A 24887-nucleotide genomic window follows, 5' to 3' on the forward strand; every position below is an offset into this window, starting at 1 on the left:
CCTTCAAAGTACTTTATTCCTTAGCAATTCCGTTAGGTGAAATCATGTTATGAAAAAAGAGAATAACATCATTATAGGTTTAGCTCCCAGCACAGGAGGTCTGTGTATGCTCTTTGCTAGGTGCCAACCTCACAATTCCACTTCCCTAGTAGACAATACACTTCCTAGGACTCTCCCCAACAACAGCACCAAGTAGCAACTTTGGTCTCCACAGACAGTGTGGAAACATAAAGGAGTAACATGAACAAGGAAGAGACATAGTTCTTTATTGCATTTAACTTTAAATTTATATACATAAAAGGATCCCAATATTTGAAGGAACTTTTAAAAGATTCATGGTTCCTTGCCAAGCTCTTTGATTTGTATACATATTACGGAATCCATGTATGCTAACTTTTAGAGATAAATGTATATTCTACAATGAGATGTATTAGAAACTTATATACCATTTTACTATTTGTGGCTTACCAATCTTCCCTCCTCTGCAATCAAAACCAAAGAATGTGATGCTGGCAGTATCTTAAATGTTCTTACCATGAAAGAAGGAAAGAGAGAAAGAGAGAAAAAGAAGGAAAGAGAAGGAAGGAAGGAAGGAAGGAAGGAAGGAAGGAAGGAAGGAAGGAAGGAAGGAAAGAAAGAAAGAAAGAAAGAAAGAAAGAAAGAAAGAAAGAGAAAGAGGGAGAAAAAATGAAGAAAGAAAGAAAGAGGAAAGAAAGAAAGAGAAAAAAGGAAGAAAGAGGAAAGAAAGAAAGAAGAGAAAGAAAGAACGAAAGAAAGAACGAAAGAAAGAACGAACGAACGAAAGAAAGAAAGAAAGAAAGAAAGAAAAGAAAGAAAGAAGGGAGGAAGGAAGAAAGGGAGGGAGGGAGAGGAGAGAGAAAGAGAAAGAGAAAAAGAAGAGAGAAAGAGAGAAGAGGGAGAGAGAAAGAGAAAGAGAAAGAAAGAAAGAGGAAAAGAAAGAGAAAGAAAGAAAGAGAAAGAAAAAAGAAAGAAAGAAAGAAAGAAAAAAGAAAGAAAAAAGAAAGAGGAAATTGTAATGTGAAGTGATAGAAACATTCATTATGTTGAATTTGGAGATTATTTCAAAATGTGTATACATATATGTCAAAACATCAAATTATGCACCTTAATTGTACACATTTTTTACTTGTCACTTATGGCTCAATAAAGATGGAAAGGGAGTAGAGGGAGTCTATAGATTGCCATAAATGTTCTGTGCAAAAGAACTATGTAACCTGAAGGAAGTTGTACAAAATAAACAGTAAACATACTATATATATATATATACACACACACACACACACACACACACATATAAAATGAAGTCTACATTTGGTAGATATTTTCTCACTAATTTAATCCAATCTACATTTGGAATTTTATAAATTTCCAACCTACAATTGTCACTTTTTTCTGTTAAGATATAGGATACATACACTTTAATAATATTAACATAAAACAAAATAATGCTCAATGTTTAGAAAGCATATTGTATCATGTTGCTTTCAGTAACTATGATTTGACTGGTGTCGTATCTGCATCTGGATCACAATAAGCCATATCACAGCAAAGTCTATCTTTTGAAATTATGTGGGAGGGAGAGGAGAAGACAGGGAGGGAGAGCAAGAAGAAGAAAATCAAATTTGGACAAATCTTGAAGCTCAGATACTGAAGGAATGGAGCCACGTCTCATTCTTCTTTGTATCTCCTATATCAGCTAGCACAGGGCTTAACGTCACTGAGTGATAACTCAGAAAATGTGCTCAATAAATCATTGAATGAAAAATTCCTAATGTGAACTCATCTGTGATAATTATATTACAGTATTTATCTACAAAGTAGAATGCCTTTTGTTAAATTCTGTATTATTCATATATTAACAATTAGACTCACTTCTATGTCAATTAATTTTCATTTCTTATGACTATCTGATTGTAATACCATAAGAGAGAGAAGCAGCAGGTTGGCTTTTGTTTTGTTTTCCCTCCATCCTTTCTGCCCAGAAGCTCTAAACATTGAGTGGTCACTCAAAAGTCACTGACTTTGGTGAATATTAGTTAGGTATATTTTATGTTTTGTGGTTATCATTATTTGGGTCATCAGCACCCTTGATGGCTACTGATATTTATCAGTATGTTGAGGTAAACATAAAGATTGAAATCTACCAGTAATCTTTCTAAACACAGGTCCAATTATCTCCATTCCTTTGCCTACAGATAATATTAAAACCCTTAACTAATTAGGAGTAGGATCCTACCATTATTCATCTCTCTAAGGTCACTGCCTAGCACACACCCTGCCTTCTGGAAGGTACTCAATAAATATTTGTTAAATAAATTACCATAAAATGAATAAAATCTATGACAAAGCAATGCATCATTAACTGTAACTAGTGTAATGCCATGTCTATATCTAACCCTATTTATAGCTTAAGTATTAGAATCTTAAAGCCACTTGACAGGGTTTGAGTTTAGGCATTTCCAAAATCAATGATTATATAAGGATAAACAAAAGGTCCTTATATGTACAGAAGGAAAAACAGAAACATGAGAGATAAGCTTTCCTAAATAATAATGGGCAAAGATAAATGAGAAGTAATTTTTTAAAAAACTTGAAAAAATAAGAGATTTATAGCTAAAAACTATAGAAATAATATTTAAAATAACCTATGCGTTCAGTTGAAACCACAATAGATAAAAATATTGTCTAATTTTTAAGTGTCAAGTTCACAGTCAGAATACATAATCTGAAGACTCTAAGCTGTTTCTGCAACTACATTAAAACAGTTTAAATAGTAAAATAGTCTAGATTAGTATTCAATAAAATAATTTTAAGATATACATCAGGCTTGCCTGCATATAATAGAATTTTAGAAATTAGCATAAATCATCCTGAGTTCTAGATAACTAAACACATTTTAAATGTCTTTATGTGGAAACATTTTATAAACACACTACAAGTAAATCATTTTAGAAAGCCATACCTGCAAAAGAGTTGTTCTGTGGAGCTTTAGTGCCCCTTTCTGGTGAATTTTAGCAAAGCATCCTGAACAATAATCTTCTCCACATTCAAGGCATACCTAAAAAGATATTTTTAAAAAAATTATACAATCTTATAAAATGGTATGATTTTTAGAAAGTGTTTGCATAAAGATGTCATGTTTTTAATATTTATTTCTCTAATTAAATACCTATATCATCAGAATTGAGAAGCCTGTCCCAGGCTTCTCAACTAGTCCCTTAACTGGGACTTCTCAACTAGTCCCTTAACTAGTCCCTTAACTGTCCCAGTTAAGACTTAACTCTTTGAAGAAAACTAATTTGAAAACGCTAATTATTCTCATATCAAAATAAATGTAGTAGTTTTAATGTAGGTTTTAGGTGTATATTTTAGATGCATGGATGTATGTGTAGTTTCTGAATAAATTATAAAACAACCAGTAGGCTCAGGTCAAACTTCTTGACCTGGTAAAAACTAAACAGCATTATCTCTGGGTGAATACTCCTTCATTTGTATGAGTTATTTTATCTTTCTGTATGGATTTACATGACATAATTAGTTTCAAGTGATATGCATACTCTTTGCCCTCCAAAATGCCTATACACTTCCCTGGAAGGTACTCCTTTATTGGTGGTTCTCAAAGTATGGCTTTAAAATTTTTCTTGCAAGCATCTCCAAAGGAAAAAAAAAGTATAAGAAGAAAATACTAGATGGAAATACATTACCATGTCTGTGATGTTAATAACTGATAAAATGATTATGGGCAAGTTTATATTTAACTTCCAAATTATGATGTTTAAAAATGTAATTTTAAAATTGTTGGACAAGTTAAATAATATAAAATACTTGTACCTATGATGGTGCCAAGCAAAACTGAAAGTAAAGAGAAAAGGAAATGGAAATTGGATGTCAGATTCAAGAAATCATAGTGTCCCAGAGGAAGCCAACTGAACTGAAGAAAGTCATAGATAAGGAGAGGGATACTGTACTATAAAATATTCCTAATACATTAAGAACTGAGAATTGATCACTGTACATGACAATGTGGAAGTCACTGGTTCACCTTGACAGAAACAGTTCCTGGATAGTAGTGGAGACCCAAGACTGAATGGAGAGAATTCAAGAAAGAATGGGAACCCAGTGATTCCAGTTCTGGGTATACACCCAAAAGAAGTGAAAGCAGGGTCTTAAGGAGGTATTTGTACACTCATGTTCATAGCAGCATTACTCACAATAGCCAAAAGGGGGAAGCAACCCAAGTGTCCACCAATGGATGAATAGTTAAACAAAATGTGGCACATACATACAAAGGCATATTATTCAACCTTAAAAAATAAAGAAATCCTGTCTTTCCACAATATGAATAAGCCTTGAGGATATTATGCTAAGTGAAATAAGCCAGTAACTAAAAGGCAAATAGTGTATGATTTTACTTATATGAGGTAGAGTAGTCAAATTCTCAGAGACAGAAAGTAAAATACCATTTACTAGTGGATGGGGGAAATGGGGATGGGGAAGTGATTGTTTAATGGATACTGAGTTTCAGTTTTGCAAGATGAAAACAGTTCTGTGAATGAAGCATAGCAATGTTAATAATATACTTAATGCTACTAAACTGTATACTTAAAATAGCTAAGTTGACACATTTTATGCTATACGTATTTCACTATAATTTTTTAAATGTTCATGAAATTGGTACCAATGAGAAGTTAAAGAGCAGTCAGAAGTCATAATTTTCTGTAATTTTTTCATTTCACATTATAGCTTTTAAGAGAAGGATATACAGCTTAGGCGCGATGCCTCACACCTGTAATCCCAGCACTTTGGGAGGCAGAGGCGGGCGGATCATGAGGTCAGGAGATCGAGACCATCCTGGCTAACATGGTGAAACCCCATTTCTACTAAAAATACAAAAAATTAGCCAGGCTTGGTGACGCGTGCCTGTAATCCCAGCTACTTGGGAGGTTGAGGCAGGAGAATTGCTTGAACTCGGGAGGCGGAGGTTGCAGTGAGCCAAGATTGCACCACTGCACTCCAGCCTGGGCAACAGAGCGAGACTCCGTCTCAAAAAAAAAAAAAAAAAACAAAAAAGAGAGAATATATGACACTTGTGAGAAAAGAAAAAAAAGACATACACAAATGTCCATAACAGCCTTAAACATAATAGCAAAAATATTGAAACAACCCAAATGTCATTCAATGTATGAATGGATAAACAAATTGTGTTATAACTGTACAATGGAATACTACTCCATAATACAAATGAACACATTACCAATAAATTTAACATGGATGAATCACCATGTGGAGCAAAAGAAGCCAAAAATATATACTATATCATTCCATTTACATAAAGTTCAAGAACAGATATCACTAAATCAATAGTGTTAAAAATCAGGACAGTAGTTGCCTTGGTGTTGGGGACTGATTGGAAAAGGCACATGAGAACTTTCCAGGGTAAAGGTAATCTTCTAGGTCTTGATAGAGGTGGACACATTAATCAAAAGGCATCTGACTGTACATTTAAGTCCATCCATTTCATAGTAAATTATGCCTCAATATTAAAAAATAGACAACAGGTGGATAGAATATGATGACAGCAAGTATAGACAACTCTTTAGTAGAGTTTTACAATAATGGGGTGCAGACTTGGAGGTCAAAAAGAATTGTTGTTGTAGTTTTGGTTTGGTTTTGGTTTTGGATGGGATATACTGCAACATGTTTGTGTGCTAATAGGTATGATTCAAAGGAGCGGGAACAAGGTCTAAGGTGATGTCTTTAAACAAGAATGAGAGGATGAGATTCAGAGAATAAGTACAGGTGTCGGCTGTCCCCAGCAGCATGCATGCTCAACCCACAGTAACAGTAATGAAGAAAAAGTATATGGCTACCAAGCAAGTTAAGTTGGGAGAGGTGTATGAGGCCATGTGAAAGTTCTATTCTAACTGCTTAATATACCTACTATACACTACATGTATATATACTATATAATGCACATACCAGTAGAGCAGCTTTGTTCTCACACTGTCCACAAACTTTCCCATTTATCTTGGGTTTTTCACATTCTGAAGAATTTGCCATTTTATAATTAACTTTTGGTTTCACTGGCTCTGCAAGATAAAAAATAATATTACTCCAATCATTTAAAAATATGTTAAATTGTCCAATTGATAAATTAATGAAACTATGCATACTTCCCATCTCTGTATCAAACTGAAGCCCACATAGAACAAATTCTAAACATTTATAATTATATATATTCATAATAAATATATGTATATAAATATATAATATATATTTCTAAATTTTTTCTACCAAACTATATTAATCATGCAACATTAAATGTGTTTACTATTCTCCAGAAAAACATCTTATTTCCTTGGGAATTATTATAAATTCAAATTATATTTTTGGTTTTGCTATTATTAAATAATTTATTAAAATATAAAGTAATTTTTCTATTTTTAAAATTTTTCTAAAGTGAAATTTTAATTTATAATTTACACTGCTAAATTATCTTCCTTATTAAAACATTACATCAATAAAATTTAAGGAACAGTGCCGTAAAAGTCCTCACTTTTGAAAAATACTATTATTATAATCATGTACTAAGTTTACATTTTTTGACACAAAAGCCCCCCAAACTACCCGAATAAAATTTATGTTGAAAATCAATGTGTCATGATTTGGGGATTTAGAATCTTTATACTGCACGGACAATTCTAAAACTTTAACTTTATTTGTAATTAAAATGTAAAAGGGATGTCTTTAGCATTTAATAACACGGTGATAAATTATTTACCTTGAATCTGTTCCTTCAGCAATTTTAATTTCACTTTTCCAGCAGAAAACTGTATTAATAAAATAGATACTGTTTGTCAGGCATATATTATCTTATTCAATGAAAGTTTAAGTTGCTAACAAAAATATTAGAAAGCTGTAGCTTTGGTGCTTTTTGAACAAAAATTTATTTTTAAAGAATAATATAAAATTAATAGGAGATTATCATTAAAGCATATATGTACCTTTTAATTAATCTAATAGAAATTCATAAAAAAGAAAATAAATTTTAAAAATATATGTAAACCAGTTTTTGAAAACATAATTTGGCTTTTAAACAAAAACCATTATATGTCGTCATGAAATTATTTGCCAGTGTTCAAATATTGTAAAGGTTTAATACATCTTTTCTATTTCTGCTCTTTCTGAGACACACAGTCTAATATTTGTGTAAGCTGAATCTAAACTGAATTGTGACTAAACTATTCTGCTTACATTACTATAGAAACCCATATTATTTTATTCGCCCAATTTAGAGAACTACATGTGTAAGCATCACAGACTTATCCTTCAAAAGTATTATTTGTGATCCCTGACTTTCCTAAATATTAGCCAAAAAAAAATGAATAAATAAGATTCACTGCTAGATATTTCAAATAAATCATCACTTAAAATTTTGGGATTTTAATATTTTAGGAAATAAAATACACTTGCCAACTGAACTTGATTGCCTTGATCTTATTAAAACCAACATTTAAAGTACACAAACGAGAATGAAGGATGGTGTGCATTTATATAGATACTGTCAATTCAGGCCTAGTTTTCAATTTGCAATTTGCATGCTCAATTGCTCAATTTGTACATGAGAATATGAGAACAATGACTGCCTCTATATCTACGGCTGTACCAACTGCAGTCATCTGAAAATGTAGGCATAATTATTCTCAGTGAATCTAGTGGTTTTGCTTCAAAGGGGCAGTTATTTTTCACATTCTTCAAAGTAACTGCTTAGATGCTATGTACCAAACATAGCAGAAAAGAAAATACGATTGAAATCATCAATTTTTCTATGAACCACACTTTCATTTTTAAACTGCTAATGTTATACAAGTTACAGATAATCTCATTTTTCATAACCAAATTATCCAGTATGACTACCTTAATGATACATCTGAATTGAAACATGATCAGTGTGGTTATAGGCTACCCTGGATGGAATGGATAGATATGCCCAAGCAAAATGAACCCATTATTAGGGAAATTGTATAATTTGTTTTTATTATTATGAATAATATTGCTCTGCTCTATGAATACAGTGATATTTATTTCAAGTGATTCAAATTGCATAAAAATATTTCAGTGAACAAACCTCTAGCTGCTATTTTTAGACAAATAGAATTTCCTCATAGGTCTGATTTTTATCTGTTTGGGAAAAGGTTGGAGGTAGGGTTGAACCAAGGATACACATGCTTACACAAACACACATATACACATATAGATGCATGTACATACACATATATAATACATGCATATGTATAAATACATATAGATAGAAAGATGGATATCTGTATATGTTTGTATATACAAATGTCATGAACTTAATATACTAAAGCCTATGCCTTATTAATATGCTGACTCCTCCACCAGTAGGTATTGAAGGGGTGCTATCAGGGGCCAGGAAAGCTTAGTGGATTTACCACACAGACATATTATCTATGCCACTGGGGTCAGAATATGCTGTCATCATCAGCCTCCCTGGCATTCACAAATACCTCCGAACTCCCACCAATACCTTCATCTGCCACACTGAGCCCAAACTTCTCCCACAGTCATCATTCAGACCTTCTCACTGTCAACCCAATTAGCTACTGAAACTTCACAATTCTTTACTAATTGTCCTTCCTTCCAAGCCCCCACTGCCATTCCGTGGAATTTCTATTAAATAGTCACTTAGGTATCTTATGCTTTAAACCTTTCCCAAAAATGTTTCATCAAAAGTTTACATCAACTGAAAGCCACCTTTGCTTAGACACAATCTTCACCAAAGCACTTCCCACAGGACCTAGCTCCTTTCCACTTCCTTTCACATACCAGGAGAGAGAAAATTTTTCTATTTGCTCTTCAGTGCTGCTTCCAGAATATTACTGTGCTACCATGGTTCAGCAAAGGTGCCTCTACTATAGGTCCCCAACATCCATTTATTGCTTGTTCAATATCTAGGGTCTCTTCCACCTGAACTTCAGCAATCTGCTCAGTATTTCTCTCCATCACAATTCTGCTTGACAATCTTAGAGACTTCAATGTACATGTTCACCTGACATCCTCGTTTGAAGACCCTCCAACATGCTGGTTACTGTGAACATCTAAATGCCTCTTCAGCCACCTCACCATTATAACCAAATCTGGCATGTAAGCAGCATTCTGAATAGCCACACCTTCAAAACCTCAGACTCGAAAGTTTTTCAGTGCCAACCTCAATCATCTTATCTCTTCCGTCTGATGCCTCCAATATCTATGTACCATTGTGATAAAAATAATACTATAGAGTCTTCTACAAATCCATGCTGATCAACCTCAATGGGCTCTATGGCTCTTTGGCAATCCATTTACTCATTTGCTGCTAATCCCCAGCCACAATTCCCACAGTGGCTACTCCAAACCTCTTCATTCCCAAGAACTCAAATTCATCCCATTTCCTTTAATTCACCTGAGCAGACGATATTGTCTTCAACTGTCCTAAGAAAGTTGCGGTCTTCCCATTAAAATTTTTCAAAGTCCTACCTCATCACTTGTCAAAAACAATCTCTAAAATTTATTTTCATTGCCACCTGTTTTGTCTTCCACCTTTCTTGTCTCACACACACAAAAAAATATGTCTTCCTTTCCTTGGTGAAGGCCTCTTTAATGAACCACCTCTTCAAAGACCACACACCCAGCAACTGGCACCTTTTTCATCTACATTTTTACTCTTTCCTCTACTAGGATGTCCATCTTTCATTCTACAAACTGGCTCACATCATCTTGACAATTCTAGAAAAGAATATAATAAAGTCTTTCCTTGATTCTATTAAACCCTTGAAAGGTCACCGTCTGCTTTCATGCTGGCTGCAACAATAGTCTTTACTCATTGCTTCCCACCGTTTTCTTTTCAACCAGTTGAAATCTACTCTCTTATTTAATATTGACACAATCATCAAATTTAAGGCTTTTAAATATTTTCATTATCCAGAAATAGACATTTTAATGTAATGTTTAGGTATCATTACAAAGTGGTTTCACATATTTCAGAGTTTTTCACATTGCTCAAAAGCTCTTTGAAGTGGTTAGTAGGTATTATTATGCATGTTTACAAATGTGGTAATAGAGGCTTGGAAAGGTTAAGTGAATGTTAACCTATATAATCTAATACAGAGTTTCTAGACCTCAGCATCACTGACATTTGGGGCCGAATAATTCTTTGTCGTGGGGGTTGTCAAGTGCATTGTAGAATGTTTGCCAGCACCCCTGGCCTTTACTCACTATATATCTTTAGCAAAAAAAAAAAAAATACACAAAAACAACAACAAAAAAAATATACCTCTCAATGTTAACAACTGAAAATGTCTCCAGACATTGTCAAATGTCTCCTGGGAAGCAAAATTGCCCCCTTCAGAAACACTAGTCTAAATAGATACTCAAAACGTTTTTCACTACACAATATATTGGACATTATTGACTTCATATTTTCTAAAAATGTTCTTCTTTACTTTTGTCCTTGTAACATTGAACTACTTCGATTTTACTTCTGCCATCCTTTTTCTTCTCAATCTCTCTTCACTAGAGAGCTGGCAAATTATCTTAGACAAGCCTAAGAGCTTACATATCAAATCTTGGCCCTGACTTTTGACCTTGAGTGAGTTATTTAGTTTTTTTTATGTTAAGTTATTTCATCTGTGAAACTGGAATAATAATAACATCCTCTTAGGAGTGATATAAGCACTTAATGAGATAAGAAAGGAAAAGAAGCGAAACTGTTGACTGGTATTAAAACTTACTGAGCTTATTGAGTGAATATTAAAGTTCTCTTTGCCAATATAGTTTACATGCTGGCTTTCTTTGAGCTTTATTCTTTACAGCTCTCCATGTTTTACAAATCTCTAGGGAGTACATTTACTCCCTTAACTTCAACTATCACTTGAAAATTCAAACAAAACTCTAAATGTATGCCCCGTACTTTTCTAAGTCCTTTCTTTATGCTGTCTCTTAGTCAATCCAGCCTGTAATATCAATTATATGTTTGACTTCCTCTTCTCCTTTCTCACTGTTTTATGGTTCCATATTTTTCTTTATATATGTTTTCCTACCCTTTTAATTTAGCCTCCTTTCATCTGACCTCTAGATTCTTTTAATAGTCTTACAAATAGCCTGTTTCTAGTGAGATAAGTTTTTTTAAATGTTGGGGTCAAAACTTTTATAATTGATTTTTCCCTAAGATAGGGAATGACACTAGAGAATAAAATGCTTTCTCAAAGCCAAAAACCTTAGAAGTGCCAAGTAAGATCTTTGTAGATTCCAACTGACCCAATGAAAGTTTAATGATAGGTACATAAAAAATAAAAACTGTGTAAGTTAATACTTACAAAGTCACGAATCTTGCACTAAAGAATCCAGAAGCAAAACTGTTTTCTTTACGTAAAGACACTTATCTGATTTTTGTCTTAAATATAATATTATATTTTATAGCACACAGTAAAGGAACAGCAACTCTATAGCTGGGAAACTGAAAAGTATTTTTTTCTTGGGCATCTTTACACATGGAATCAACAGTATATGAATAATAAATTATTATTGAAGCAGAATATAAAACATCAAATAAATGTGATATAAAAGTAGGAATAAAGTCTCTCATTTGTTATATTAAATAATATTAGCTTTCACCTTAGTTTAGAAGTATTTAGTTCTATTTTATATACTTTAAACCAGATCCACACTGAATGGAAAAATTCAGTTTGGGATATGGGAAAATTCACTGCAAGGTAAAATTTTGAAATCAGTTTGTAGCTGAAAAACAAAAACATAATTGAATAACGAAAGTTGCATATTACCCTACAAAATAAACCAAAAAGTGAATAATATGTAAAGTTGTTAAAATAAGAAGTGTATATTCCTGAGTATAGAAGAAAATGTAAGACCTAAAAAAGAATATCTTCTTGCTTAGCAAAATGCATAAGAATCAAATAAGAATCTTCTTACCTTAACAACATTTCCTTTATTTTGTGACATCATATATGATTGATTGCCCAATTTGCCCACTTTTCCAGATTTCCAGTAATATTCGCTTGACCTTTAATATATATAAACAAGACAAGATGTAATTACTAAATACATTTCTCCCTTTAATGAAAAGAAATACAGTGTTCCTGTTTCAGAAAATGGAAATTCAGTTGTTAACATGCAACAAACAAGCAAAAAATAAAAAAGAAATATCAATAATGTCACAATATCCTCAGTAATTTTAAAATATAGCTTTATCATATTTGTGACTTTTGTGGAGAAATGAATAAAATGAAATGTCCAAACACAAATGAAGAATTCTATTTCCTTGATATTCACAATGACTAAAGATAGCTTTATTGATTTATAGGAAACTTTACAGGTCTTTATGCAATTTTAAAAGCTAAATGTCCACAAATGTAAAGAAGAAAAGCAAGCAAATCAATACCCCGATATATTCAGTGGATCTTGTAAGTGATGAATTCCTTCTTAAAACCTCTAATGATCTCCCACTTTGAAGCATAACAGAAATTACAAAGGCATACTTTAGCTGTACAGTTTTTAAAGCACATTTACTTGAGCATAACAAAATATTTTGAAGTTATCAAGGCAGAGAGTCCAATTATAACTAAAAATAAGACAAAAAGTTGCTCAACATCACACAGAATAAATAATTAAGATTGGAGCACTAGACTTCTATCTTCCTGGCTAGTGACTGGCAGGTTCTCATTCTGGCTATGACATTTAATAGCTGTGTGACCTCAGAAAACAATGTAACTATTCTAAAAACTCAGTCAAGCTTTAGAATGTTAAGAATCATCTAGAAAAGCTTCCACAGCTAAGAAAAACTCACTCATGAGGGCTGATTCCAGCAACTCTGATTCTCAGATGAGTATCATGATCCATTTAGAAGTCCAAACTAAGTCCAAATCAATGAAGGTAAAAGAATTGGCCACTGGGTCATTAAAAGCATCAAGACACATAATAAACTTTGTCATCCTGGATGACGTACAACATGAGAAGCTCTGATTAAACCAATGCTCTATTCGAGGGAGTATGTATGAGTTATGCATATTTTTCAAAGAATTGGACTTTAAAGATAAATACTACTGAAAGTATAATGAACATATTTGAATTTTCATTAAAGGTTAAGAAGGTACTTCTAGGTATTTGATGGTCATCACTTTGAGGACTAAACAAAAGTTAATTTAATATACAAACAGTTTGGTGATATTTAGTACCAACAAACGGACATGAAACATGCACTCTCATACACTGTAAGAAAAAATTATAAACTTTCGACACCTATTCATAAGACAATTTCTCAATGTCTATCACAATGTAAAATGCAAATAACACATTGACCTAAAATTACAGAGGTAGGAATTTATCCCACAAATAGCTTTGCATATGTAAGCGAAAATACATGAAGAAGCATGTTCATGGCAGCATTTATAATCATAAGATACTAAAAACATAATAAAGATCCAAAAAATAAATACTATTATATCCACACAAAAAATACTGTGTAGCCACTAAGAAAATTAGGCTAATTTTTTTATCACATCAATGCATTCTGATGTGATAAGAGCACTAAGATATATTAAGTAAAATAGTAGGATATGAATTAATTCCCATATTTTTAGATGAACTCATTTGTTAAAAAAAAAAAGGAAAAGACACAATATATTCAACAGATATACTCACTGAAAGCAAAATATGTTCATACACATGTATATACATGCTAGAAAATGGGCTGGGAGTTAGCCTAGAGCTAAGAAGAGAGAATTTCCATCACATAATTGTTAGTGCTGTTTGTTATCATTTATATTATTTTTATAACAAAACAACAAATTCAGTAAAATTAGTACAAATATATAAGCATAATATTAGAAAGTTCTCATTAATAAAATTTCAGCTAACTAGCATTTGCTAAAAATATTTTAAATATACTTAAGAGTTTGAGCAATTCTGATTATATATATATATATATGTAATAGCACTTATTTTTCAGATCTTCATTATGTATATATATGTGAACTCTTGCTCCCAAAAAGCCTTTGAATAAATAAAAATGGCTCTAAACATAAACTGGTGTTTATTTGCTATTGATGGCAATTTTCTGAGAGCAAAAGGTAAAGTGTGCACTGCTGTCGTAAACATTCCAGACCATAAATCAATGAGAAGCAAAAAGTTAAATAAAAAGGAAATAAGAAAGGATAAGACCCAATAATGTTCAGAAACAACAAAAGTAATGGTAATTTTAAAAAGCAACATGCCTCATCTAAGTGGCACAAAAACAAAAAATAGAAGGCCTTTGCTATTGCTCGTTCATCAGGAAAAGTCAGAAATTATCCATCCATTAAATGCTTTTATTGGAATGACAATAGTATATAAAATAGTTCTTTATATAATTTAGTTGATTCATCTAAAATTCTCTAAGAGTTTCACTCACTCTCTTTCTTCCTTTTCTTTGCTTCTTGTGGATCGGAATTCTTGCAGTTTCTTCTCCATCTCTTGGTTCTCAAACTCTAACTGTACTTTCTGCATTCTCAGTTCTTGAGCATTTCTGAAGACATAAGATTTAAATGGAGGAAGCAGAAAAACAAGAAAAGCCAAAATAATTTTATAATTTTGTAATCTTTTCCTGTTAAATTAGAATCATGAATAATAAATAAAATATTTTACCTATTTCTTTTGTACTTCTCTGAAATCTGGTTTTTGAAGTTAGCATTTGCCTTCCATCGAAATCCTGAAGCAAATTATCTCTTCAAATCTTAGACTTTTGTTTTAATTATTACATTGCTAGGGGCTCAAAATTATAATTAACTTCATATATAAGGCATGTTTTTATATATGCACAAATATCTATGACATACAAACAGAAAAAAAAATAAAAATATTTTCTAATTTTCATATTGTTTTGCCTCCAATGTCGTCAAGTAGCTTGAAGCACAGTATTTAAAACAACAGACAAAATACACATTTTTGCTGAACTGGTCACCTCCAAAATTTTAAATCTCTACCTTTATGTCATATATGTATGATGAGGGGGGAAAGGTAGTACGTGTTTCAGACCTATTAAGAAGAAAGCCCCTATTAACGGTTTTGGTACAGGAGATTCCTGTACGAGAGATTTTGATAATATCTGAAACTCACTAAGCTTTTGACAAAAGACATTTTCTTCATTTTACAAAGTCTGGTTATCAGTATTAGCCACCGACTCTTTCTTTCACAGATCTAACCCAAACTAATTCTCTAGCTTTTACTATTGTAAGTCCAAATCTCTTCCTTCAATATTACATTAGTGTTTTACTACAATCAAGCAGTGTGGGCACCCATGGATGCTATGGCACAGAACAAAATCAAGGCATAATGAAGCTCATAAAGGAGAAATCTTTCTAGAGGTAGCAAGCAATTACCAAAAAGCAAGCGGGCCAAGGATATGTCCCAAGTGGACACAATCCAGAAAGATATACAGAAAGTGATAGGAAGGGCTGTCCAGAGGGTTCAGAAAAGCTGGCTAAGATACAGAAAGAGAGGCATTTATTTTCATTGTATCTACTCCACAATGAGTAATGCAGCTACTACCCCAAACAAACACTGCTAGGTGATAGGATGTGAAATACAATGGAGCTTCCGGTATTGAGAGGAATAGACGAGCATAAAGGTATTTGAAATATAGTGGAATAGTGCTGTCATTGGGGAAGTACAGGGGGCTACCTGGGCACAAAGAAAGAGCACATACCCCAGCTCTGTGAATGCGGGAACAGTTCCTGGAGAAGGTGAAGTATGAGCTGAGACCTAAAGGATGAAAGGACTTAGCCAGTCAAAGGGAAGCGCTGAGTGCAGTGTTCCAGAAAGAAAGCAGTGTGGACATAGGTAGGAAAGAGTAATGGGTCAGTCAAGGAACTAGAAGTTCTCTGTGACCAGACATTAAGTGCAGAATAGGAAAAGTAGCAAAAAATCAAACTGCTGAAGTGGACAGGATCATGAAGAGCCTTGTAAGCCATGATGAGAAATTGGGATTTATATTTTATGAACAATGAGGATCATTAAAGGGTTTTAAGAGAATTGATCAGACTTGCATTTAGAAAGATCACTCAGGCTGTATCAAAGGAAATCAGTTAGAGGGTGCAAGGCTAGAAGCAAGACAACCAATTAGTAGACTATTCCAGTAATCCAAATAATAAGAGAATTTGGGCTAGTCTGACTGAGCAGGGGCAATGGAGAGAAAAATGGAGCTTTTGAGAAATTTAAGAAGATATAATTAACAAGTTGGAAACTGACCAGAAGTAGGTGATTGATTAGAGAGGGAACAAGGAAGAAATCTAAAATAATCCCATGTTTCTTATTTGAGCTGTCAGGAGGGCAATGGTGTCTTTTCCTGAAACAGACCATTCTGAAATGGGCCACAGGTACAGTTCAGGATGAGTAACAGTTTTTCTCCCTGCCTAAAGTCTTGACAGCCTACTACACTTCACAAACTGCTTACAGGAAAAGAGTTAAAAGAACAAATATGATTGTGTCACTCATTTGCTTAGAAGACTTCTGACGTTTTTGAAGTCCCACTGTGGTAGAGGAAAAGGTTAAGGCTGAAGAAAAAGAGTGGCCTACTGACCAAGTGGTCAAGTTTATGTAAGGGTGGATTGTATGGATCTCACACATAACAGAGGATTCCTCCTGAAGACAATGTTATACACAGAGCCATAAAGGGAAAGCAAGGCCACTGAGGAAAGCTAAAGTTGATCCTTAGCTTTATTTATTTAATTTATTGTTTAAGAGATTTCTTTAAGATTTCCAAAATGATCAGTTCAGCAAAAATATGTGTGTTGCCTATATAGAAAAAAAAATTGTTATTTTAAATATTATGCATCAAACTACTTGAATATATTAGAGGCAATACAGATGGTATGAAAATTAGAAAATAATTTCTAATCAACAGAACAAATCCAAGGGCTAGAAATAAGACTGAAATGGTTTAGGGGCTAAGAAAGAGGTCAAGAGGACTGGAAGAACACCAGAATGTCAGACAATGTAAAGACAATGTCCAATGAGAACAGGCTTGGAACACGGAAAAAGTGAGAAAGAGAACTCTATGGTAATTACTGTGAGTGGGTATTCCTGTCCTGGTTTTTAATGGTTTGTGGATCAGGGAGACATACAGGCCAGGGAATAGTGATTCCAACTTATTTCCAAACTCTTTACTATGACATACAAGTTAGTCATCATCTAGACCCTGCCTTTTTCTCCACCTTTCTTGTTAGACGGTTGGATATGCCTGAGAAGTCCCCAAAATCATGTGGTCTCTGTGTCTTTGCGTAAGTTTCACCCAATAACTACACAACTAACTGCATCTCTCACTCAGAACTTGGGTACCTCCTCACTCCTGCTCTAGCAGTTTGAGCCATGTTCTCTCCTAGTCCCTTGCCTGTACACATCACACCATGCTTCATTCTATGTTGTCAGTGTAACTGTACTCATTCATATTCTCTGTAAGCTTTTGGAGTGCCAGGACTATGACTTCCTGCTTTTGTAGCCATCATTCCCTAGCACAGTATATAGAAAATGCACGCTTAATAAATGTTTGTTGGCTGAATGTGTATAGGTATAGACACATGGCCCTGAAATATGTCACTAAAATCAAATAATGCATGCCCCTTTTTCTTTTTCTATTAACAAAATTGGTAGTCCTGGCAGTTAGATAGCTCCCCTCCCCATCAAAAACATGGTATACCTAAAAAGGATAATGCCATATATTTTTATAACATTTCCAGTTTACACAATGCTTTTATACCCCATATCTCAAAGGTGAAGAGAGCATTAGAATAGCTTTGAAGACACCAAATAACCACAAAACTATTGATCTGGATCAAAAACTCAGAAACTCAAATTAAAAATGATAATCTGGGCCGGGTGCAGTGGCTCACGCTTGTAATCCCAGGACTTTGGGAGGTAGAGGCAGGAGGATTACTTAAGGTCAGGAGTAAACCAGCCTGGCCAACATGGCCAAGCACTGTCTCTATTAAAAATGCAAACATTAGCCAGGTATGGTGGCGTGCACCTGTAATCCCAGCTACTCCGGCAGCTGAGGCAGGAGAATAGCCTGAGCCCGGGAGGTGGAGGTTGCATTGGAGGTTGCAGTGAGCCGAGACTGTGCCAGTGCACTCCAGCCTAGATGAGGGAGCAAGACTTCATCTAAAAAAAAAAAAGTCTGTCCTCATCCTATGCTGGCTGGCTCTTACTGATATTTATGAGGAAAGCCCTAAGTATTTCCAGTTACTGTAGGTGACATCAAAGACAAACAGGGAGCTATACTCTCCCATACCCCTGCAAGGTCATAAAATTCCCAGGATGCCAGTAATTGTTTGGTTCTGGCTGAATGCATCTCCCAGTCATCTAGGACAGACCTCTCCTGGAAAAGTTCAATTCAACATAATGTCCTTTATGTAAAGGGCTAAAGTATGTAGTGCTTTCTATTTCCTGGTTAGGGGTCTCTCATCCTAATAGTCTCCCTGAATTTCAGGCTAATCCTTACTTAACTTTGAATAAGGGCCATGAAAAATATGTTTGACATTCTGTTGTATTACTTTAATAGGCAATGAACCAAACCTTTATAACTTGTCACATTGGTTCTTGTGGAATAAATATTTTTAATCCTCATTTTTAAACTATTATAGATTTATAGTATTTCAAAGCTATATTCTTATAGATAAAAATACAGGAATGTGAAAAATGAAGATAAGAATTCACAAAATAGTCAAAATTACAATATACAGAAGCTTTGCAGCTATTCCTATTAAGAAATAAATATATATGAACTCACCTATATTTTAGCTTTACAGAATTTCCAGGTTTTCCCCATGGAAGAACTACAAAATCTTTTGTGTTCATGATTACCACCTTAATATTGTCTAAAAGTTATTCTGATTTGTAAACACTTCTGTAAAAGTAACAAAGACAAAAGAATTATGGCAGAGGTGAAGCAGTATAAGTTACAAATGCAAAACTCCATATAATTCAGGAATGTTTTTAAAACTTTATGAGCAAAAAGGCTGAATCAAAATTTAAACAGCAAAAATTATACACTGTTAGCCTTTTGTCCCCTTCAGCCACATATCAACCAGATAATCAAAAATATTAGAATAAAAAAATACAAAAAAAGTACAACTATTTACATAGCATTTACATTGTATTAAGTATTATAAGTAAGCAAGAGCTGATTTAAAGTATACAGTAGGTTATGTGTAGGCTATATGCAAATACTATGCCATTTTATATAAGGAACCTGAGCATCCTTGGATTTTGGTGTTTGCAGGGTGTGAGGGAGTTACTGGAACCAGACTCCTGTGGAAACCCAGAAATGACTGTATTTTAAGTTATGTAACTATTTATGTACTAATAAAGTTAGAAATGTAACATGTCTGATGGAATTAAAATTTCACCAATATTTATGTACAGCTGACCCTTCAACAACATAAGGGTTAGGGGCACCAATCCCTCAAAAATCTGTGTACAACTTCTAATTTCCCCCAAATTTTACTATTAACCTATTGTTCATCAGAAGCCTTACTGATAACATAATCAATGAATACATTATGCACGTTATATGTATGTACATACTATATTCTTTTAAAAAGTAAGCTAGATAATAGAAAACGTTATTGAGAAAATCATAAAGAAGAGAATATATATTTACTATTTATTAAGTGGAAGTGAATCATGATCAGGCGCTTCACATTGAGTAGGCTGAGAAAGACGAAGAAGAAGAGGAGTCGGTCCTGTCTCAGGAGTGGCAGAGATGGAAGTGGTAGACGACATGGAAGGGAAAGCAAGAGGGACAGGCACACAAGTGTAACTATTATTTTTTAAAAAAATATTTATAAGTGGATCTGTGCAGTGCAAACCTATGTTGTTCAAGGGTAAACTGTATAGCAAAAGACTAGGGAAATATTCAACTAAAAGTGAAGGATGCATTCATTAAAACAAACTAAAGCACATATTCTGGCTCTTTCTAGTGCTAAGGCTATAAAAGTATACCAAGTATTTGTTCTATCTAAAAATAATATCCAAGGCCGTGCACAGAGAAATGAAAATAATCTTTGAGATACAATCTAAACCCAATATCCTTTTTATATATATATGGCAATATAAAATGAAAATTAAGGTATGTAATAATTACCCAAAGGCATTCTAATATCCTCATTTATCAAAGAAAGTTTTAATGATGCTCTTTGGCTCAGATCAGAAATTAGCATATTTTAGAAAGAATTTTTCAACAAGAAATGAAACAAAAAGGATTTTCTGCTTAACTTTGAGTTAACCAGAAAATTAAATTATTCAGAACACCCTGTTTCCCAAGTATCCCAATTATTCATGGTTCTATAATAATTTACTCTGTAATGCTGAATTACTAAATCACATGAACAACTATTAGATTTTTATGGGAATAAAAATTTCCAAGTTCTAAGAGCTTTTAAAGAAATATGACTCAATATTATAGTGACCATAGACTTAAATGCCCACACCATTTGATGCTGTCATTTATGTATGTGTTCCTATGTGTGTGCTCATAACCACAATAAACATTTATTAAGGTTTTGCTATATACAAGGCAATGTGCTGAGAGGTATGGAGAGGAGTCAAGGCCCAGGGAGGTTTCTTTTCTGAGCTCAAATGGCTTAGAGTCAAATAGGGCATATAAGACCCTAAATATAAAAGCCATAAAACAAGGTAAAAATTATAAGGGCTATAAAATTTATACATGTGATAATATAGGAAGTGAAAGAAAAGAGAGAATTCAGCTGGCTAGCATTTAAGTAAAGCTTTGAAGGACAAAGGAGGCTTACAGATAAAGACATGGATTAGATGAGCAATCCATACTGTTGGAAAGAATAGCTCTTGAATAAGGGACTAATGAATAGTTACACTTGCTTGGTGTGCGGGTTACATGGAAGAAAAAAATAAACATGAGTTTAGATATAGTGGCTGAGACCCAATAATGAGTGGCTTTAAATGTCAAGTTTATAGCATTTGGAATTTATTCTGTAGCTAATAAGAGTCTAATGGGGATTTAGCAGGGAAAACATAAGTCTAGAAGCTTTGCTCTAAGACTTAAGGAAGGACAGCACCAAAATTGGAGTTACCTAATAAAAGGCTATTGCGACATCAGAGTCTACACAACCAAATGAGTGGTTTTTCATCTTTGTTCCTTTGGGAGACTATCTTATATTTCAACGATGTGACCACTGATTGAAAACATTTTTGGGACGCCTCTTTTGAAACTGTCTAGAGAATCCATTTTATGGCTGGGTGCGGTGGCTGATGCCTGTAATCCCAGCACTTTGGGAGGCCAAGGTGGGCAGATGACTTGAGGTCAGGAGTTCAAGACCAGCCTGACCAACATGGGGAAACCCCATCTCTACTGAAAATACAAAACTTAGCCAGGCATGGTGGCATACACTTGTAATCCCAGCTACTCAGGAGGCTGAGGCATGAGAATCGCTTGAACCCAGGAGGTCGAGATTGCAGTGAGCCAAGATCACACCACTGCACTCCAGTCTAGGTGACAGAGCGAGACTCTGTCTCAAAAAAAAAAAAAAAAAAAGAATCCATTATACACCAACAAACACACAAATCCATTTTGTTGTGCCTCATTTGAAATTAAAAATGATTGTGCAATAGGAGCAACTATTTTTTTTTTTCACTCAAACCTACCTCCAAATTACTTGGACTATCTCCAAAAATTAAATCTAATCTGAAAGGGTAGATCTTCACCATTTCGGAGGAAATTCTCTAAGAATTTATTCTCCGAATATAATTGCAAAATAAAATTACACAAAACAATTACTACATTTTAAATAAGGTAGTGGTTGCATCATGGGACTAGTTATGTTTGTACCTTCAATCCACAAACATGTATTTAACTGTTCCTTTGTGATCCCTATTAGTGGTCCCAGGTATTGAAGTCATGATGGCAAATAAGCCATGGTGTCTTCCCTTGAGGCCCTCACAATCAAGGGGAAATCCACACAAGCAACCACAATATCATGGGGCATTTTGATAGAAGGAAGAATCTACAGGAGGCGTCTCACTCAGACTCAATTTTCAACCACCAAGTCCTGTCTCTCAAAGCTAAATTGAGTGTCAAGGAGAAATAAAGATACCATAGGAATGGCAAACTAAGATTTGGTTTGCTTTTTGGGAGGGAGGTGGTAGCATTTTCAAATGTAATTCTCTTTTTCTCCCTCATTTTTGTAGATAGTATGTTTGTCCCATTTTTATCAAACAGCAGCTACCAAAGGCACCTTTCAAAAACCTCCAGGAATAATCCTGCTTCATAACATGGAATCTGTATTGCTTTCTGATCATATTCAGGGAATCCAAATACTGGCCTCCTGCCTACAATTGATAACTTTGTCACAAAAACTTCCATAATGTTATTATCATTAAAGAGATAAAGTAATTCCCAAAGTTAATCTGTCTGATTATCAAAATAATCTAAATTGCTATAATTTTGCTTACACATTGAGATATATAATTTTATGTGTGTGTACATATATAAAGCTAAACTGATATATGATTGATTTTACTGATACAAAAAATGAACGAACATCTGTAAATCTCATTACAATAAGATGACTCAGATTTATAGCTCTGCTGATAATGTTATTTAACCAATAAATGGTCTTATTTAAGGGGGATTTCACTTCACTGAAAGCAATTAGTAAGGCTTCTTCCCAATTACATATTTTATCTAGTCACCTACATAAGCTAATTTCTTTGTATGAAGAAAAAGGGGAGATTGTAATTCTGAGTCATGTTATTCTGCCTGTTTCCTTTTGTAAAGCCAACAGAGAATTTAGTCACCTTTCATGGGATAGCAAGGATATAACAATGTCAGCAGCAAGAATAGCAAAGCACAAAATTTTGGACACCTAATAAAACCAGAGGAATACAGATAAACTCCTTATTATGCAATACTTATACTTCCTTGTGTCTTTTGGTCATTCAATTTTTTTATAACTAAATACCAAAAATTTAGTAGTGATTTGGAAAAATTTCTAGTTACCTGATTTATTAAACTACATTATTTTTCTGTCTACAACCCCATTTTTCCTCACACATAATACCCAATATAACCCAAAATTGTCCATGATGGTTTGATGATCCTTCTATACATGTTCCTATTTTGAGAAAGCAACCCATACATCAAAACCTACTGCCACAGAATGGAAACAAGGAACGTACAATGCTCTATACAGCTAGAAACTCAGAGCATTCGGCCAGAGGTGCAAGAGAACACCATTGGCAGAATGGGAGGTTTGGGAAACCACTGTTTACAAGATGGGCCACTTTTTGTAATTGAAAACTTATCTAAGGTTAGTTAATTCTTCTAATGACTGAGATCATTTTAGGCACAAGACTTAAAAACCATACCATAAATAGGGATTTTCCCTTACTGTAGCAATATTTTGAAAGGGTCTAATTAGCAAGCAACTTTGGGTGAATTAACATGTTTAGGCATTTAGTACCATAGCACTTAGAAATCAGAGACCCAAGAAAGAAATGTTAAATGAGAATTTAAAATAGTTGCTTTTAATAATTAAAATAATTTTACTTTTAACATTTCCTCTATCTGTAATTATCCTTATTTTAAATATATATATATTTTAAAATATTTAAAAAATTATAAGGCAAGAACTGATAATACACGATTCCTAGAATAGTATCTTGTGCTGGAGTGTCCTACTAAATAAATGTGTGCCACATTCTCATAGCAAAAGCTCTAAAAGTAAAGCAGGTACTGATGTGGTTTGGCTGTGTCCCCACCCAAATCTCATCTTGAATTGTAATCCTCATAATTCCCACATGTGGTGGGAGGGCCCTGGTAGGAGATAACTGAATCATGGGGACTGTTTCCCCCATGCTATTTTCGTGATAGTAAGTTCTCAGGAGATCTGATGGTTTTATAAGGGCCATCCCCTTTCACTTAGCTGTCATCCTTCTCTTTCCTGCCACCATGTGAAGAAGGATCTGTTTGCTTTCCTTTCTGCCATGATTATAAGTTTCCTGAGGCCTCCCCAGCCCTGCAGAACTGTGAGTCAAACCTCTTTCCTTTGTAAATAACCCAGTCTTGGGTATTTCTTCATAGCAGTGTGAGAATGGACTAATATAGGTATTGACTTCAGGTTGCATTCAATCGTTCAGCCAAACAAGATATTTGATAATAAAATACTGCTTCAAGGTGCTAAATGGTACCCAAGTTGCCCATTTTTTACCCTCTATAGGCAGGTTCTCTTGAGAACAACTGAGAAACTTTGCCTTTAGATATCAAGGGACAAGATACCATTTTAAAATACTTTCAATTAAAAATAATAAGCAATATTAAAAGGTACTGAATTGAAGGTCAGAAAACCTAGGTATCCTAAATTCACTGGATTTAAAGTCAGAAGACCTTTGCATGATAGAAATCTCTGAGCTTCAGCTTATCCATGTAGAAAATAGAAACATGAAAAATACAACAGACAAACCAACCAACCAACCCAGCGACAACAAAACAGATCTACCCTGGAGTCATACTTTAATTTTTTCTATTTTCCTCCCTTTCTGATCCTTTATCCCACTTTCTCTTTCTTCCTCTTCCTGCTCCTTCTTCTTTGTCAAATAGACGATTGAGTTATTATCATTGATCCATACAAAGTCCCTCTCTCATTTATTTTCTTTAATTTCCACCCCTCATTTCTATTCCCCGTCTTCCCATGTGCAACCTTCCTAATATGTTTGATATGCATCTTTTTGTTTGTATGTATTTTTAGAAAATGTTTATTGTTTTGTGTGCAAAAAAAAAATTA

At 33.9% G+C, this 24887-nt stretch overlaps 1 protein-coding gene across 11 annotated transcripts in view; it reads right to left on the reverse strand.

The window, feature by feature from the left end:
* The window catches only part of ZBBX (zinc finger B-box domain containing), a 270417-nt gene that overhangs the window by 243713 nt on the left and 1817 nt on the right, over positions 1 to 24887 (reverse strand). For 10 of the 11 annotated variants that reach the window (XR_010116494.1, XR_010116495.1, XR_010116496.1 and 7 more), the window contains exons 2-7: positions 18860 to 18976; positions 14489 to 14602; positions 12013 to 12103; positions 6803 to 6851; positions 6001 to 6110; positions 2984 to 3079 (exon numbers count right to left, since the gene is read on the reverse strand). Coding sequence is in view for 7 of the 11 variants with exons in the window: in XM_063620433.1 (XP_063476503.1) it covers positions 2984 to 3079; positions 6001 to 6110; positions 6803 to 6851; positions 12013 to 12103; positions 14489 to 14602; positions 18860 to 18927 (528 nt within the window). In the remaining 4 variants the exon portion in view is untranslated. Of the gene's footprint in view, positions 1 to 2983; positions 3080 to 6000; positions 6111 to 6802; positions 6852 to 12012; positions 12104 to 14488; positions 14603 to 18859; positions 18977 to 19732; positions 19815 to 24887 lie in introns of those variants that run through there. The other variant, XM_063620430.1, reaches the window with a different exon arrangement.

The sequence above is a fragment of the Symphalangus syndactylus genome, chromosome 17 (genome assembly GCF_028878055.3).
Source record: "Symphalangus syndactylus isolate Jambi chromosome 17, NHGRI_mSymSyn1-v2.1_pri, whole genome shotgun sequence".
Lineage (NCBI taxonomy): Eukaryota > Metazoa > Chordata > Mammalia > Primates > Hylobatidae > Symphalangus > Symphalangus syndactylus.